Source organism: Vicia villosa, linkage group LG1 (assembly GCF_029867415.1).
Source record: "Vicia villosa cultivar HV-30 ecotype Madison, WI linkage group LG1, Vvil1.0, whole genome shotgun sequence".
Lineage (NCBI taxonomy): Eukaryota > Viridiplantae > Streptophyta > Magnoliopsida > Fabales > Fabaceae > Vicia > Vicia villosa.
The window spans coordinates 75,478,874-75,494,135 of record NC_081180.1 but is presented as its reverse complement, the minus strand read 5'-3'; the positions used below and the strand labels follow the sequence as shown (position 1 = coordinate 75,494,135).

At 35.4% G+C, this 15,262-nt stretch overlaps 2 protein-coding genes across 2 annotated transcripts; one reads left to right on the top strand and one right to left on the bottom strand.

The window, feature by feature from the left end:
* Window positions 1-443: 443 nt before the first annotated feature.
* LOC131642522 (transcription factor TGA2.3-like) lies at window positions 444-4,491 on the top strand. The gene is made up of 11 exons (XM_058912758.1): window positions 444-668; window positions 764-843; window positions 1,748-1,821; window positions 1,946-2,044; window positions 2,140-2,244; window positions 2,346-2,405; window positions 3,094-3,171; window positions 3,275-3,341; window positions 3,424-3,695; window positions 3,810-4,046; window positions 4,134-4,491. The coding sequence occupies exons 1-11, from the start codon at window positions 601-603 to the stop codon at window positions 4,284-4,286; spliced, it is 1,293 nt and encodes a 430-aa protein (XP_058768741.1). The 5' UTR covers window positions 444-600; the 3' UTR covers window positions 4,287-4,491.
* A 10-nt stretch (window positions 4,492-4,501) lies between these two features.
* On the bottom strand, window positions 4,502-5,548 carry LOC131642528 (uncharacterized). The gene is made up of 2 exons (XM_058912767.1): window positions 5,084-5,548; window positions 4,502-4,725 (listed from the first exon to the last, which is right to left on the bottom strand). The coding sequence occupies exons 1-2, from the start codon at window positions 5,394-5,396 to the stop codon at window positions 4,667-4,669; spliced, it is 372 nt and encodes a 123-aa protein (XP_058768750.1). The 5' UTR covers window positions 5,397-5,548; the 3' UTR covers window positions 4,502-4,666.
* Window positions 5,549-15,262: the final 9,714 nt, after the last annotated feature.

The window sequence follows — 15,262 nt, the reverse complement described above, 5'->3', positions numbered from 1 at the left end:
TTCTTTGAAAAAAAAAAACAAAATAAAATAAAGGGATGATCAATGGAAAGCATGCCTAAAAAAATAAAGAAAGGATACTAAATAAATAAAGAAACATCCTAAAGAAAACAAAAAGAAAATCATTTTAGGAATACTCCAAAAGCAACAATGAGTCTATGAAGGAGGTAGGTAGCAGTGATTATTTAAACTTGATAATATCCATTTTTGTCAAATACTAGTACTGTACTCTACTCTACTTCACATATCACAACACAAAAATATCACAACTCTGACACTAGAATTCTGAATATAGACATAGAGAACCATGCAAACGACCAATCTTTCCTCGTTTATTGTCCCATTTTTATTATATTTCCTCTGAATCTCTGATCAATGATGTAAGTCTCAAAAAATTATGACACATTTTTTCTCTGTTTAATAAATGCAACCAAACAGAAAAGTGTCATTCTCATACGCAACACTCTCTTCCACGTTACATCATCATCAATAAAACAAAACAAAACCCTTTTATGCTACAAACCATATTTTCCATTTTCTGCATCCACTACTACTTGATCATGTTTCTGTGAGTTGTTATAATAGCTAAAAAACAAACAAAATATGCAAAGGTTCAACTCAACAAGTGAATCACCTTCACCACTCTATTCTCATTCTTCATTCCTGTTGAGGTAGTAAATAATTACAAACTTTTGTTTGTTTTTGTTTTTGTCTTTTCAATGTTTTTTAGTAGTTGAAAAAACAGAGTTGCTCTGTTTTGAAACAGGGGAGATGAACCTAATCTTAATCCAACACGTTTCTTTGATCCTCAACTTTCATTTCAACAACACTATGCTGTTGATTTAAGTAAGCTCAACTCTCTCTCTCTCTATCTTCTCTCTCTTATAGCTTAAGATATAGTATGACCTTAACATATGCTAAATACTGGAGGCAATGAGTTAATTTCAATCACAATTTTTTAACATGGTATCAGTGTTTGGTTTAAGATCAGTCGAGTCACTGCTTAAGGGACCACCCATTATTTTTCGGTAAGGGACCACCCATTATTATTTTTTGGGTTAAATAAGTTTTTGGTCCCTGTAAATATCTCAAATTTCGTTTTTAGTCCCTATAAAAAAAATGTCGACTTTTAGTCCCTATAAAATTACTTTTTCATTCACTTTTGGTCCCTGTAGAGGGACTAAAAGTGAATGAAAAAGTAATTTTATAGGGACTAAAAGTCGATATTTTTTTTATAGGGACTAAAAACGAAATTTGAGATATTTACAGGGACCAAAAACTTATTTAACCCTTATTTTTTTTCTAAGTTCTAGATGTCTAGTTCTGGATACGAGAATGTGTTTAGAGTCCTGCATCAGATAATATATGACTTCGAAGTGGCAAAAATAGGTCTGACCCGTAGTGCATGTTCGTTGCGGGATAAACTAATGTTTTAGGTCCAATCGCCCTTTTCTTTTGCGGGCGCTGGTATTAACATAACAAACCCGTCCGGTCACGCCTTCATTTTTTTTTTTAGAGCAGATCAAGGTTTTAGACTCACGACTTCAAAACATTTGCCCCTTCAAAACAGTTGCACTGCCCGACCTTTTTTTTTTCCATGCTTTTGCTGGACGGGTCTAAAGGAGACGGAATTACCTGTTTGTCACCCCTAAACTGATTATGTGTTTATAAGTGGGACAATCTCACCCAACCCCACAACAGTTTCTTGTTTGTTACTAATATTTTTTTTCATTTTTATTATCATATTCAGGTTCTATGTTTGGTGCAAAGTCTAACAATGATGCTGTTGCAGCAAGTAACTTGCAGTATGGAACATTCAACACTGTACCAATCTTCTTCTTTTCTCTTTGATAATTTATATAAATATATTAAAGTTTTGAGCATATGTAACAGCTTTATATGATTAAGCTTAGGGTTGAAATGAATTGCAATGTTTTGTGCTGTGTAGAATTTTGGTTCAGCTTCTTCTTCAGGCATGGGAGATAATACTCAAAAGACTGAAGATACTTCAACAGAAGATATCGATACTGATGATAAAATCAATCAAGTACATTTTCAGTTTTTTTATCTCATTGACAATCAATGTTTGATCATGTATGAGGGAGAGGTAATGTTGTAACTTGTATGTATGTAACATTGCAGTGTTTCTCTACTGTGTCTTGGTGCAATGGTGTTGAGAATGAGGGTCTTGTGGTTGTTGATTCCAAGGAGCAATGTAAGACTAAGGATAAATCTGAAGAGCAGAAGGTTCTTTCCTTTTTCTTCATCCACTTGTATTGTGAATTTGTGCTAGCCAATCCAAAACAAATTATGTTAATGTGTTTGTTTATGTGGTTGCGATTTTCTAGAATCTTCGTAGGCTGGTTCAGAATCGCGAGGCTGCGAGGAAAAGTCGATTAAGGAAAAAGGTAGCTGTTGCTTTGATCCTAACCTGTCATGTGCATGTTATATTCAAACTAGTCTTCTTTGTATTTCAGATAATGTACTTGTTAAGAAGTTTATATTTGTAAAGAGGCGTTTATATTTATCCTATGACCACATTCTCCTTTGAGTTCCGATCTGACATTCATTCAGAAAGCGAAGAACTTACTTATTAATCTATATCTGTATAGTTAGAAATCTCGGATTTGATTTGAACCAACGCTCATCAACGGATCACGACGTGAACTGTCAACCGAGCTACCACCGAGCTACCGAGACGGAACTTATTTTTTAGGTATAAGGGAGGGGAGGACACCACTCAGCACCTAAGGTGGGGTTCAATGCCGGCCAAAATAAAATTAAAAAAAAAAGAGATATATGGCTGAGGGGAGGAAGCCATGTCTGGGTTAGGTCCGTCTTTGAGGGCGTTCAAGGTGGACTATATCAGATAGTCTCCAATCCGTCACGGTTAAACTGGGATAGTTAGGGTCTCTTTTTCACGGCTAAACCATGGCTAAATAGGACCCCTAGTTGTTTTGTCAAGGTTGAACTATGTCTAACTTACAGAAGCCTCCAAAAACTTAAGACGGACCTGGTCAGGGTCTGTGTAATTCATGAAAATAATTGTTCTATATAGCATTGCTCGAATGATTTATGTGTTTTAGTTTTATATAGGCATACGTGCAACAACTGGAGAATAGTCGACTTAAGCTTGCTCAAATAGAGCAAGAGCTTCAACAAGTACATCAGCAGGTTCAACAACTTAAAAATTTTCCATTAGATAAGATAGTTTTGTTCAACTTTGTATCATTCTCATTTTACTTTTTGTTTTTTCTTGGATAATTTTTCCCTCTAGGGTGCATTTGTTGCAAACGGAGTCGCAGCGGATCATGGTCATTCGGTTGGTGGAAGCAGTAATTCAGGTGAAGCAACCATAACACATTTGATATTTCACTGCAATTTTTTATGTTAGCATGTGACTGATGAAGTATTTTAAATTTTCAGGCGCGTTAGCGTTTGATATGGACTATGCCCGTTGGGTCGATGAACATCAACGACTAATCGATGGCATAAGATCAGCTATAAATTCACAAATGGGTGATAATGAACTTCATCTTCTTGTGGATGGTGTCATTATGCATTATGATGAGTTATACAGATTGAAGCGCATAGGTGCGAAAGCCGATGTATTTCACATACTTTCGGGCTTGTGGATAACACCTGCAGAAAGATGCTTCATGTGGCTCGGTGGATACCGCTCGTCCGAACTTCTCAAGGTGATTTATATTTAACTTGTATGGCGATAATCACAAGTGGAAATTTATAAATTATGTTTCGGTTGTTTACTTATTTGTGATCGTTAGCATTTTCCTTTTCCACTTGAAATTCAGATAGTTAGAAACCATCTCGATCCGTTAACGGATCAGCAGTTGATGGGAATCTACAACCTGCAGCATTCTTCTCAACAAGCCGAGGACGCATTATCTCAAGGCATGGAAGCATTGCAACAATCCCTTTCCGAAACGCTTTCATCCACCACCAACGGATCTGGAAATGTCGCCGAGTATATGGGCCAAATGGCCATTGCAATGGCCAAACTAGCCACACTAGAGACTTTCATTCATCAGGTATAATAATTAATCATTTAATATTCGCTCATTCCACAATTAATCGAGATTAACATTTATAAATCTCGTCAACATTGTTTTTCTTAGGCTGATCTCTTGAGGCAACAAACACTCCAACAGCTGCGTCGAATTTTGACCGCGCATCAAGCTGCCCGCGCTCTCGTCGTTCTAAATGACTACGTTTTGCGAATTCGAGCACTGAATTCATTATGGTTAGCATGTCCTAAAGAATCACATTAGAGTAATGACACATTAACGTCGTCGATAAGAAACCTTATTTTCCTTAACCGCCGATCTAATTACCTACATATTCATATTTCCTAGTTTTCAAATCTTGATAATTGTTATGTAAATTATCACATTCAAGAACAAGTTGTGGCAATGTTAAAGCTTGAAACTAATTGCATGAAACAAATTTCACAAGTTCATTCTATTCTCTTTTAATAACATTATTATATGTACATTGATATATCATGAAAGATAATTTTGCACAACCTATTCTCTCTTATTTTCCATCACATTTTCTTTGAATGAATCATCATGATTCATAAACTATATAACGAGCAAGCTATACAATGTTCAAATTTCACTAAATACAAATTTCTTCATCATATACTTCTTCATTTCTTATTCACCACTGGTCTATAGGTTTTCCTCCTCCTCCTATTGTTCATTCTCTCTGCAAAAGAATCAAAAACATCTAAAGGGTGAGCAAAAAGAAGCAATTCTCGCAAGTAGTTCGAACTCCGAAAACTATTGTAATGATTAATAAATTACAACATTTGTCTACGCATAGTTTTCTTATGTCAGTCCATCGACAACCAATGTTCGAACGCCAAAAACATCAGAAGAGTGAGCAAAAAGAAACTATTCACACAAGTAGTTTTCATACAACATTTGTCCAACCCTCTCCCAAGCTCGATTAAAAGAGAGGGTTATGTTAGGCAGTTGACAACTAATCTAAAATTTTGTCGAATCTCTATGACACTGATCAGATACGTCTAAAATAAACGAAATCAAGAAGAGCAAAATTATACCTGGTTTATGGTTTTCTCTGCATGAAACTTGGGGAATAAACACTCCAGTCCCTTTACCATTCCTCCACAAATTCACTAGCCAAATCGGCGGCGATTCCGTTTCCCACAAATAGAATTTTCTTGTCGGTGTTATTAAACCGTTACTAAAGCTGTAATTTGAACCATCATTAGTAACATTAACACTTCTAGTTTCAACAAAATCTTCATTCTCTTCAGATGTCAACAACAGAATCTGTCTCTTAATCTCTGCATAAAAAACATCATCCTCGTACTCTGTCTCAAACAAAACACTAGGATTTGAATTCATCTCCATAACAAGATTTTCCTAAGAAATGATGAATTGGAACATGAAATATATTTGGTAATGAGGTTTATGTATACTATTGAAGAACAAAAGAGAAACATGTTAGTGGTCAATGAATGTGTATCTAATCCAATAGTGTCCAAGTTGGAAGAATATTTTGCAATTTCGTACGTTAGCAAGTGTGTGATCTTTGAGTAGTTTAGTACGATGTTGTCATATTGAAGCTTTTAAGCCAAATCTAGTGGTTCAAAATTTACAAGAGTTTTTGTTATTTACTTTTTAGTGACATTAATGGTCATTATTCTTTTATCATATACATCAACATCAAGCAAGCTTATGATTTGGGTTAAGATTTTAAAAATTAAATATATTGCCTCTAAAGTTGGCTTGATTGTGTTTTAACTAATAGGAATGGTGTTAATTAAGAGAATCTTATTGGTGTTGGATCACTCTTCATGATAACTAACAATATAAAGGTCAAACTTACATGCTCATATTTGTATTGTTAAAACTAATTTTAATTTGAGTTTGTTTTGGGTATAAATTGAAGTATATAATTTAAAATGTTAAATTACTAAAGAGGTTTTATAAGGAATAATTTTATTTTCTACACTGTTTGTGATAAAAAAATACATTAATTTTTAGTTAAGATTATATTTGGATTGGTGACTTAGAACAGAGCAGAACAAAATGGAACTTAATAGAATGGAGTGAAATAGAGCATAACGAAACATGTTAAATTTCTTTGTTTTGGTATTTTTGTTAATTTGACTGAATGAAACATAATTAATTATTTGGTTCCATTACATACACTTTAAATTGGCCAAAATGAAAACTGAAGAATGATGTCATACCCCATATTTGCCTCTTGCTTATTCTATACATTCATCCAAACATTTGCATCATCGTTCAATCATGCATGCATCAATTCGATAAAAAAAAATTGATTTTCAATTGACTTTCAGTTCGTTTTAAATTCAAAAAAATTATTCATTTGTTTTCAGCACCTCATGCACCTTTTTGAGTCATTCCACTATATTCATTGATCATTATCATGCATCATAATAAAAAGTAAAAGAAAAGTCAACAATTCACATTATTTGACTAAATTTGCATTTTTTTTCCAGTATATATTTAAAAAAAAAAAAATCCATGATCATTTGATTTATTATTATAATATCCATTTTTAAATTTTATTAATTATTTTCATGCATCCTAAAACAAAAAAAAAAACAAAAAATAATGTTTCTAGAAGGCCCAAAATATCTTTTATTTATTACATCGTTATTTCATGAATTTATTGTATCATTATTCACTATTTAATTAAATAAACTCTTAGAATGCACTCACACCTTTCCACCTCATTTTTCTTAATTCTTAAACTACCCGTTTTAGAGTCTATAAATAAAATAATTCTCATTCACATATCTGACCACCTATCATTCACTAAACCAAACCAAAACTCTCTTCATTTTCTTCTAACTCATTTCTTTCTTATGGAAACTTAATTGATTTTAAATCAATAGTTGAAAGGTGTTCTTGAACTTCCATGAGCAAAATTGACTAAATGTGAATTATTTTTTTCATTTTTTCTGTAGATTTTATTGTTTATTTTCTGATTTTATGCATAGAACCTTATTCATGAGATCGAGTAGATGAATTTTCCTTACTCGTTTGTTTAATTCCATGAAAAATTGAGCAAGTTATGGCCAAATCAAGTCAAAAGAGGGTGTTGCGTTTTCCTGATTTTTTTCGTAATTTTTTGTTTCTTATTTACTTATTTTGAGCATAGATTCTTGTTTGTGAGATCGAGTTGATGAATTTTCATTATTCTTTTGCTTAATTCCATAAAAATTTGATAAAGTTATGCCACTTTTACTATTTTGTTGGAAACCTTTTTTTTTTTCCATTTTTGTTGTTACGAGAATGGTAATTAAATGGGGATTGAGGAAGAAAAAGTCTTCCCACACCCCCTTGATTGTTTAGCGGACCCCTATGACACTCCCTCTTTTTAGCCTAGAGCATTTTCCTAATTGCATCCACATTTGTAGTTCATTTTGTCTTTTGTTTATTTCTATTTATTGTTTTTCTTATTAGAAATAGGCAGGAGTGTCTTTGAGGGTGTGCAAGGCGACCTATAGCACGGGGCCTCACATTTTTTCATGTTTAAGCTATGGCAAAAAGGCCTCCAATTATATATTTCATTGCTAATTTATGCTTAAATAGAGCCCCTTAAATTTTTTCCAGAATTCAACTCAAGATAAATTCAGCTTCTTACACAGGGCCTCTCAAAAGTTTGAGATGACTTTGGAAATAGGTGTTAGCTGAAGTTTTCGACACCATGTTATCTTAATAAAGAAGAGAAAAGCATCTCTTGATATTGTGAGCTTTCAACAAGAGAGCATGTTTCGCTAAAAACCTGTCGAAGTCACCCTTATGTAAGAGGGAAACGTTGGATGGGACTTAGAAATATTTTCTAAGTTTTACATTCTTTTGACAAATAGAGACGTGGCATTCGACGGGGAGGTTTGAATTTGAATAAAGAATAACTGATTTTTATCGTTATCCAATTCCAACAAAAGACACGAAGAGCTTCAGGGAGAAAAGAAGTCATGCCGAACGAAACGTGCTTTGTTCTGAGAGAAAGACCGTTGAAAACGATTATTTTGATTTAGTATATATATAGGAGTCTTAGTGTTAGGATTCGGGGTGTTCATTCATTTATACAAAATCTCACATAAACTCAAAGTATATGCGTATTAAGAAAGAGTCCTGAAGAAATGTACGTATAAAACACCACATTTTATTTAGTGTCCAGAGTTTACTTACTTCTTGCAATTTACTTTCAATTTCTTTTACTGCATTTTTCTTTATAAGTTTTCGCAAGATTACTTTAAAAGATTAACTTAGATTAATACAAAACTATGAATACTGTCGAAGTGTTCTAATTTCCAAGAACATAGTTTAAAATAAAAACATATGTCTTAGGATCAATCTAGTCGATCATGTGAGTAACCTAAATACATTTGTTTTGAAAGACTAGCACTTAAGCCCATTTATCTTTTTACTCTTTCACACTCTTGTAAGTGCATCCGCTTCTTTTTATTATTTCTTTTATTATTTATTTATTTATTTATTTATTTATTTATTTTTATTCTTTTTTTTATTATTTTGTCCCCATTCAAAAAATTGTATCTCAATCCCATTGTGATGTAATAATTTTATTGCTTTCATGTTGATTGTGTTTTATTGCTTTATTCAATGGTTAATTACTTCAAGCATCACATTAAACCCTTTTCAAAAAGAATTAATTCTTAATTTTTATATCAAGCCCATTTTATCGTTTTCCTTTTGTCTGTTTGCCTTTTTAGCATTGCATATAAAAAATGAAAGAAAACCCCGCATTCTCAATCCATATATCGAGTTATACCCACTTCTTGTAAGTCGATACTTATGCATCACAATCGACCACCCCAAAGCATATCAATCCATATATTGAGCCATTTCTCAGTTCGTAAGTCGATTGCTTTTGCATCACTGTCAACCTTTCACATACTTTCCCCTTGCATAACCGACTCTCGAACCCTAATTTGGTTGCAATTACCATCTTATCCATTTATTGTTTGTTTGTGAGTTTTATCGATATTTTCCCTTTCTTTTTTAGAATAAATAAAGTTCGGTGACAACTCTGTTGTATTTCGAGTGTACGATACACTCGAGTATTTTTTGCGCCGCGACAAATGGGATGAAATATGATAGAATGAATCCACCATGTTCCATTTTGTTTCATTTATTATTTGCAATTTCAAACAATTGTGTGTGATTACTTGCCACTCAACTCTATTCTATTTCATCAAATACCACCAATCTAAACATATTTTAAGGTGGACCACTTCATGATAATCTTAACTAGAATTCTGATTGAAATAATTATTGGCTAAATTTTAATTTTGGTTTAATTAGTTTTATGGTCTCTTAACTTGATTTATAATTTTATGATGGTTCTTTAATTAATAGATATTACTTTTAGGGGTTAAAGGTAGTGCACTGACAATATAAAATAATTTTATATTGTCATCCAATTGAAATTCATCAATCAGCCATGTCACATAACTTTTTTAAAAATAACAGTATAACTTGACATTTAACATGGTTGTGATTGGTTGACAGTGAAAAATTATTTTACACAATCAGTGCATATCATTTTTCTCTTACTTATAAGTCTCTAAAAACATATTCGTTAGTCTAATTGATCTTATTTTATTAACTTTTTAAAAAAATATTAAGTTTTGCTTATGTGACATTCAAATTGGTATAATAGGTCATAGTAAGTGGGAAAAGTTACGGGGTTATAGAAACTTCCGAGATTACATAGACGGAGATAGTAATTTCTTCTAGTGGTTAAATGCCGACAATTGTTGATGAAAGATTGTATATCCAAAGTTCTCCCTCAACATGATTCTGATCACGACCCTTTATTAATCATTTGTAACTAGAGATGTCAATGAATATCTGTGAGATTTTGGATCGAACTCTAGTATGGCCGAAGGGTAGCTTCTTGGTTCGACAGGGTTAAGCATGAAGTCGAAGGTTGTTCACATGCTTGTGTCGAAGATGCTAGGGTTGTTAGCATGTTAAATTAGGTTTTAGTGTTTAAACCCTAATTTGTTAAGTTAGCTTGTTTATTAAGTTGACTTGTGTAATGGGCCTTGTGGAAAAAGCCCATTAGTTAGTATGTTAGGTTTTATTATAAATAGCATACTAGTCTCTCATCATTGCTAAGCTGCAAATCCTAATTTAGGGTGAGAGAGGTTATTTGTTATTCTTGTAAACTTGTAATCTTGTTTTAAGAGAAAGTAAAAGAATAGCAGTTATAACCAATTCTTGTGTTCTTATTCTCTTCCCTAATTCCCTATTATACTTTGTTATTGGTATCGTTTTTCACAACAAATTGGTGCGGTGAGCGTGGAGAAGATGCCTTCAACAAAGTATGAGATTGAAAAGTTCACCGGAGTGAATGATTTCGGTCTGTGGCGCTTGAAGATGAAAGCCCTACTGGTTCAGCAGGGTTGTTTGGAAGCGTTGAAGGGAGAGGCAGCCATGAATGCTGCATTAACGGCAGCGGAGAAGACAACTATGATCGAGAAAGCACACAGCGCAATTCTGTTGAGCCTTGGTGATAAGGTTCTCCGGCAGGTATCAAAGGAGACGACATCATCAGGGTTATGGGTGAAACTTGAAAGTTTGTATATGACCAAATCGCTGGTAAATCGACTCTACCTGAAGCAAGCTTTGTATTCATTCAAGATGATTGAAGACAAAGTATTGGCTGAGCAGTTGGATATGTTCAACAAGCTGATTCTTGATCTTGAAAATATTGATGTGAAGATCGATGATGAAGATCAAGCGCTGTTACTATTGTGTTCTTTGCCTCGATCACATGCTCACTTCAAAGAAACTCTCTTGTATGGAAGGGAGTCCCTGACGTTTGAAGAAGTTCAATCAGCCTTGTACTCTAAGGACTTGAATGAACGAAAGGAGCATAAACCTTCGACTGTTGGCGAAGGTTTGGCCGTTAAAGGAAAACTCTTACGAAAGGATGGTAAGTTCGACAAGAAGAAAGGCAAAAGCCAGTCGAAGACTTATAGTGGCGAAGCATCTGGCATTCGATGCTACCATTGTAAGAAGGAGGGTCACACAAGAAAGGTGTGCCCTGAACGCTTGAAATATCATGGAGGTAAGGATAATGGCAACGCTGCCATTGTTCAAGATGATTTCGAATCATCTGATGTTCTTGTGGTTTCAAGCAGTGACTCTAAGAAGGAGTGGATTATGGATTCAGGTTGCACTTGGCACATGACTCCAAACAAAGACTTGTTCGAGGAATTATGTGATCAAGATGGTGGATCAGTATTGCTGGGAAACAACAAGGCTTGCAAGATTGCAGGTGTTGGATCTGTGAGATTCAAGCTCCATGATGAGTCAATAAGGTTGTTGACTGAAGTCAGGTATGTTCCTGATTTGAAGAGAAATCTGCTTTCTCTTGGTGAATTCGACAAGAAAGGATATGTTTTCCAAGGAGAGAAAAGTATCCTAAGAGTCATGAAGGGTTCGAAGGAAGTCTTGAGAGGCGTGAAGAAACAAGGCTTGTATACCCTTGAGGCTGAAGTTGTAAGTGGTTCGACAAATGTTGCATCCACGAAACCTTTGTCGAAAACAGAAATCTGGCACATGAGATTGGGCCATGTCAGTGAAAGGGGTCTGGTCGAATTAGGGAAACAAAATCTGCTTGGTGGAGACAAAGTCGAAAAGCTGAAGTTTTGTGAACCCTGTGTACTTGGAAAATCTTGCAGAGTGAAGTTCAACAAAGGCAAACAAAGAACACATGGATCCCTTGATTACATCCATGCTGATCTTTGGGGGCCTGCAAGGTGTCCATCACATTCAGGAGCAAGGTATTTTCTATCTATAGTAGATGATTATTCCAGAAAATTATGGGTATTCATCCAGAAGACTAAGGATGAAACTTTTGAGAATTTCAAAAGTTGGAAGACTCTGGTTGAAAATCAGACTGGCAGAAAGGTCAAGAGGTTGAGAACCGACAATGGCCTTGAATTTTGAAATGAGGCATTCGACAGTTTTTGTGCTGCCTCTGGTATTGCAAGGCATAGAACTACTGCAGGTACTCCACAGCAAAATGGTTTGGCTGAAAGGTTTAATCGAACTATTTTGGAGAGAGTCAGATGCATGTTGACTAGTGCGGGGTTAACAAAGGTGTTCTGGGCTGAGGCTGTTTCGACAGCAACATATCTGATAAACAGATGTCCTTCGACAGCGTTAGATATGAAGACACCTGAAGAAGTTTGGTCGGGACATCCACCAGATCTCGACAAACTGAGAGTATTTGGCTGCGTAGCCTATGCTCACATTAAGCAAGACAAGGTCGAACCTAGAGCTCTGAAATGCATGTTCATGGGATACCCTGAAGGAGTCAAAGCTTATAGGCTATGGTGCCTAGAGCCAGGTCACAGGAGGTGTATCACCAGTCGAGATGTAGTTTTCAATGAAGCTGAAATGGCTTTTAAGAAAACTGATGATGTTGGTCGAAGTACAGAAACATCTGACGAAGAGCTGGAACAGGTAGAGATTCCTGTTGAGGTGGAGCATGTTGATGCTGAATTGCATGTCCCTGATGAAGTCGAAGAAGAAGCAGAAGATGCTGAGGAAGTTGAGGAAACTGACGATGACTACCTATTGTCGAGAGATAGGTCGAGAAGAGTCATCAAACCACCTCAGAGACTTGGGTATGCAGATCTTATAGCTTATGCATTAATCTCTGCCAGTGAGGTTCTTGATGATGAACCTAGAGATTATAAGGAAGTTATGAGGAGTCAAAATAAGACTGAATGGCTGAAGGCCATGGATGATGAGATGAAATCTCTTCATGATAATCACACTTGGGAACTGATCAAGAAACCTGCTGGGGCAAGGTTAGTCAGCTGTAAATGGATTTTCAAAGTTAAGGAAGGAATTGAAGGAGTGACGTCGAAAAGATATAAGGCAAGGTTAGTCGCAAGGGGTTTCACTCAGAAAGAAGGTGTCGACTTCAATGATGTGTTTTCTCCTGTTGTGAAACATAGGTCCATTCGAATGCTGCTTGCCATGGTGGCACAGTTCGATCTTGAACTGGAACAGATGGATGTGAAAACTGCGTTCTTGTATAGTGATCTAGATGAAACGATCCTGATGAGGCAACCTGAAGGGTATGTCGAAAAGGGGAAGGATGATTATGTGTGTAAGTTAAAGAGATCCTTGTATGGGCTGAAACAATCTCCTCGACAGTGGAATAGGAGATTCGACAAGTTCATGGCACGCATAAGTTTCATTAGAAGTCAGTTCGACCACTGTGTTTACTTCAGATTTCGACCTGGTAATTCATTTGTTATTTTGTTGCTTTATGTGGATGATATTCTCATAGCAAGCAACAGTGTTGAAGATGTGATGAGGGTGAAGGCTGAACTCAATAAGGAGTTCGATATGAAGGATCTGGGAGCTGCTTCCAGGATTCTTGGAATTGACATTCGAAGAGATAGAAAGAAGTCGAAGTTATGCCTATCTCAAGAGGCATATCTACGGAAGATTCTTGAAAAGTTTGGTATGTCGAATTCGAAGCCAGTTGTGACTCCAACAAACCCTCAATTCAAGCTGAGTATTGATCAGTGTCCCAGTACTGATGTGGAAAGAGCCTATATGAATAGCATCCCATATGCTAATATAGTTGGTTCTTTGATGTATGCTATGGTTTGTACTAGACCCGACATAGCATACGCAGTAAGTCTTGTAAGCAGGTACATGGCGAATCCTGGAAAGGCTCACTGGCAAGCATTTAAGTGGATTTTAAGGTACATAAATGGGTCTCTGAATAGAGTCCTAATTTATGGTGGAGCCTTGGGTGAAGATGGTAAAGCAGTAATCGAAGGATATGTCGACTCTGATTATGCAGGTTGTATGGATTCCAGGAAATCTATTTCTGGATATGTTTTCACTATGTTTGGCACAGCAATTAGTTGGAAAGCAACACTTCAGAAGGTTGTTGCTCTATCAACCACTGAAGCGGAGTACATTGCATTAACTGAAGCTGTGAAAGAAGCATTGTGGCTTGAAGGTTTTACGAAGGAGCTGAAACTTCAAGGTCGAGGTATCACTGTTAAATGTGATAGTCAAAGTGCAATACACCTGTCGAAGAATTCATCCTATCATGAGCGAACTAAGCACATTGATGTGAGGCTGCATTTCGTCAGAGGAGTAATCGAGCGTGGAGAAGTCCAAGTGCTGAAGGTTTCGACTGAAGACAATGCTGCTGATATGATCACCAAGACATTGTCGAGTTGCAAGTTTTTCCACTGTATGCAGTTGATAAAGCTGCATGAAGAAAGCTAGTTTGTTCCCTTGATGTTGTAGAGTTAGATCCAAGGTGGAGATTTGTGAGATTTTGGATCGAACTCTAGTATGGCCGAAGGGTAGCTTCTTGGTTCGACAGGGTTAAGCATGAAGTCGAAGGTTGTTCACATGCTTGTGTCGAAGATGCTAGGGTTGTTAGCATGTTAAATTAGGTTTTAGTGTTTAAACCCTAATTTGTTAAGTTAGCTTGTTTATTAAGTTGACTTGTGTAATGGGCCTTGTGGAAAAAGCCCATTAGTTAGTATGTTAGGTTTTATTATAAATAGCATACTAGTCTCTCATCATTGCTAAGCTGCAAATCCTAATTTAGGGTGAGAGAGGTTATTTGTTATTCTTGTAAACTTGTAATCTTGTTTTAAGAGAAAGTAAAAGAATAGCAGTTATAACCAATTCTTGTGTTCTTATTCTCTTCCCTAATTCCCTATTATACTTTGTTATTGGTATCGTTTTTCACAACAATATCCATGAGGACATATAATATGATATTTGTGTCTGCCCCGTTTGATAAATATGATATCCATATGCGCCCCATATCCGTGCGGAATATTTTCAAATTTTCTGGAGTAAGGGTCGCACCCGTACCCTAAGGGTGGAAAGAACAGAAAATCAAATGCTTCCTTTATAGATGTTTGGATCGTCTTGGGAGTTTGGAGGGGAGGGGAGGGGAAGACTTCCGAAAACGAATTTTTAAAAAAATATCGAAATATATTTGATATTTTTTAAAAAAATGATTTTGTTTATAATGATAAAAGAGTCATTATGATTATAAAATTTTTAATTTTCAAAATAATATAACAAACTAAAAGATATTTGGAAAATTTATGTAAGCCCTCCAAAATCCTCATTCAATACAATTTTTGAGTTCCCCTATTTTATGGGGTTTTTGGTGTTATGAATAAAATCAAACCCTCCAA

Coding starts and splice junctions, on each gene's coding strand:
- LOC131642522 (XM_058912758.1), top strand. CDS start 601: ATGCAAAGGTTCAACTCAACAAGTGAATCACCTTCACCACTCTATTCT. Junction 1,822..1,945: donor AGTATGGAACATTCAACACT/GTACCAATCTTC, acceptor TGTGCTGTGTAG/AATTTTGGTTCAGCTTCTTC. Junction 3,342..3,423: donor TGGTGGAAGCAGTAATTCAG/GTGAAGCAACCA, acceptor TTAAATTTTCAG/GCGCGTTAGCGTTTGATATG.
- LOC131642528 (XM_058912767.1), bottom strand. CDS start 5,396: ATGGAGATGAATTCAAATCCTAGTGTTTTGTTTGAGACAGAGTACGAG. Junction 4,726..5,083: donor CAGAGAAAACCATAAACCAG/GTATAATTTTGC, acceptor ATTCTTTTGCAG/AGAGAATGAACAATAGGAGG.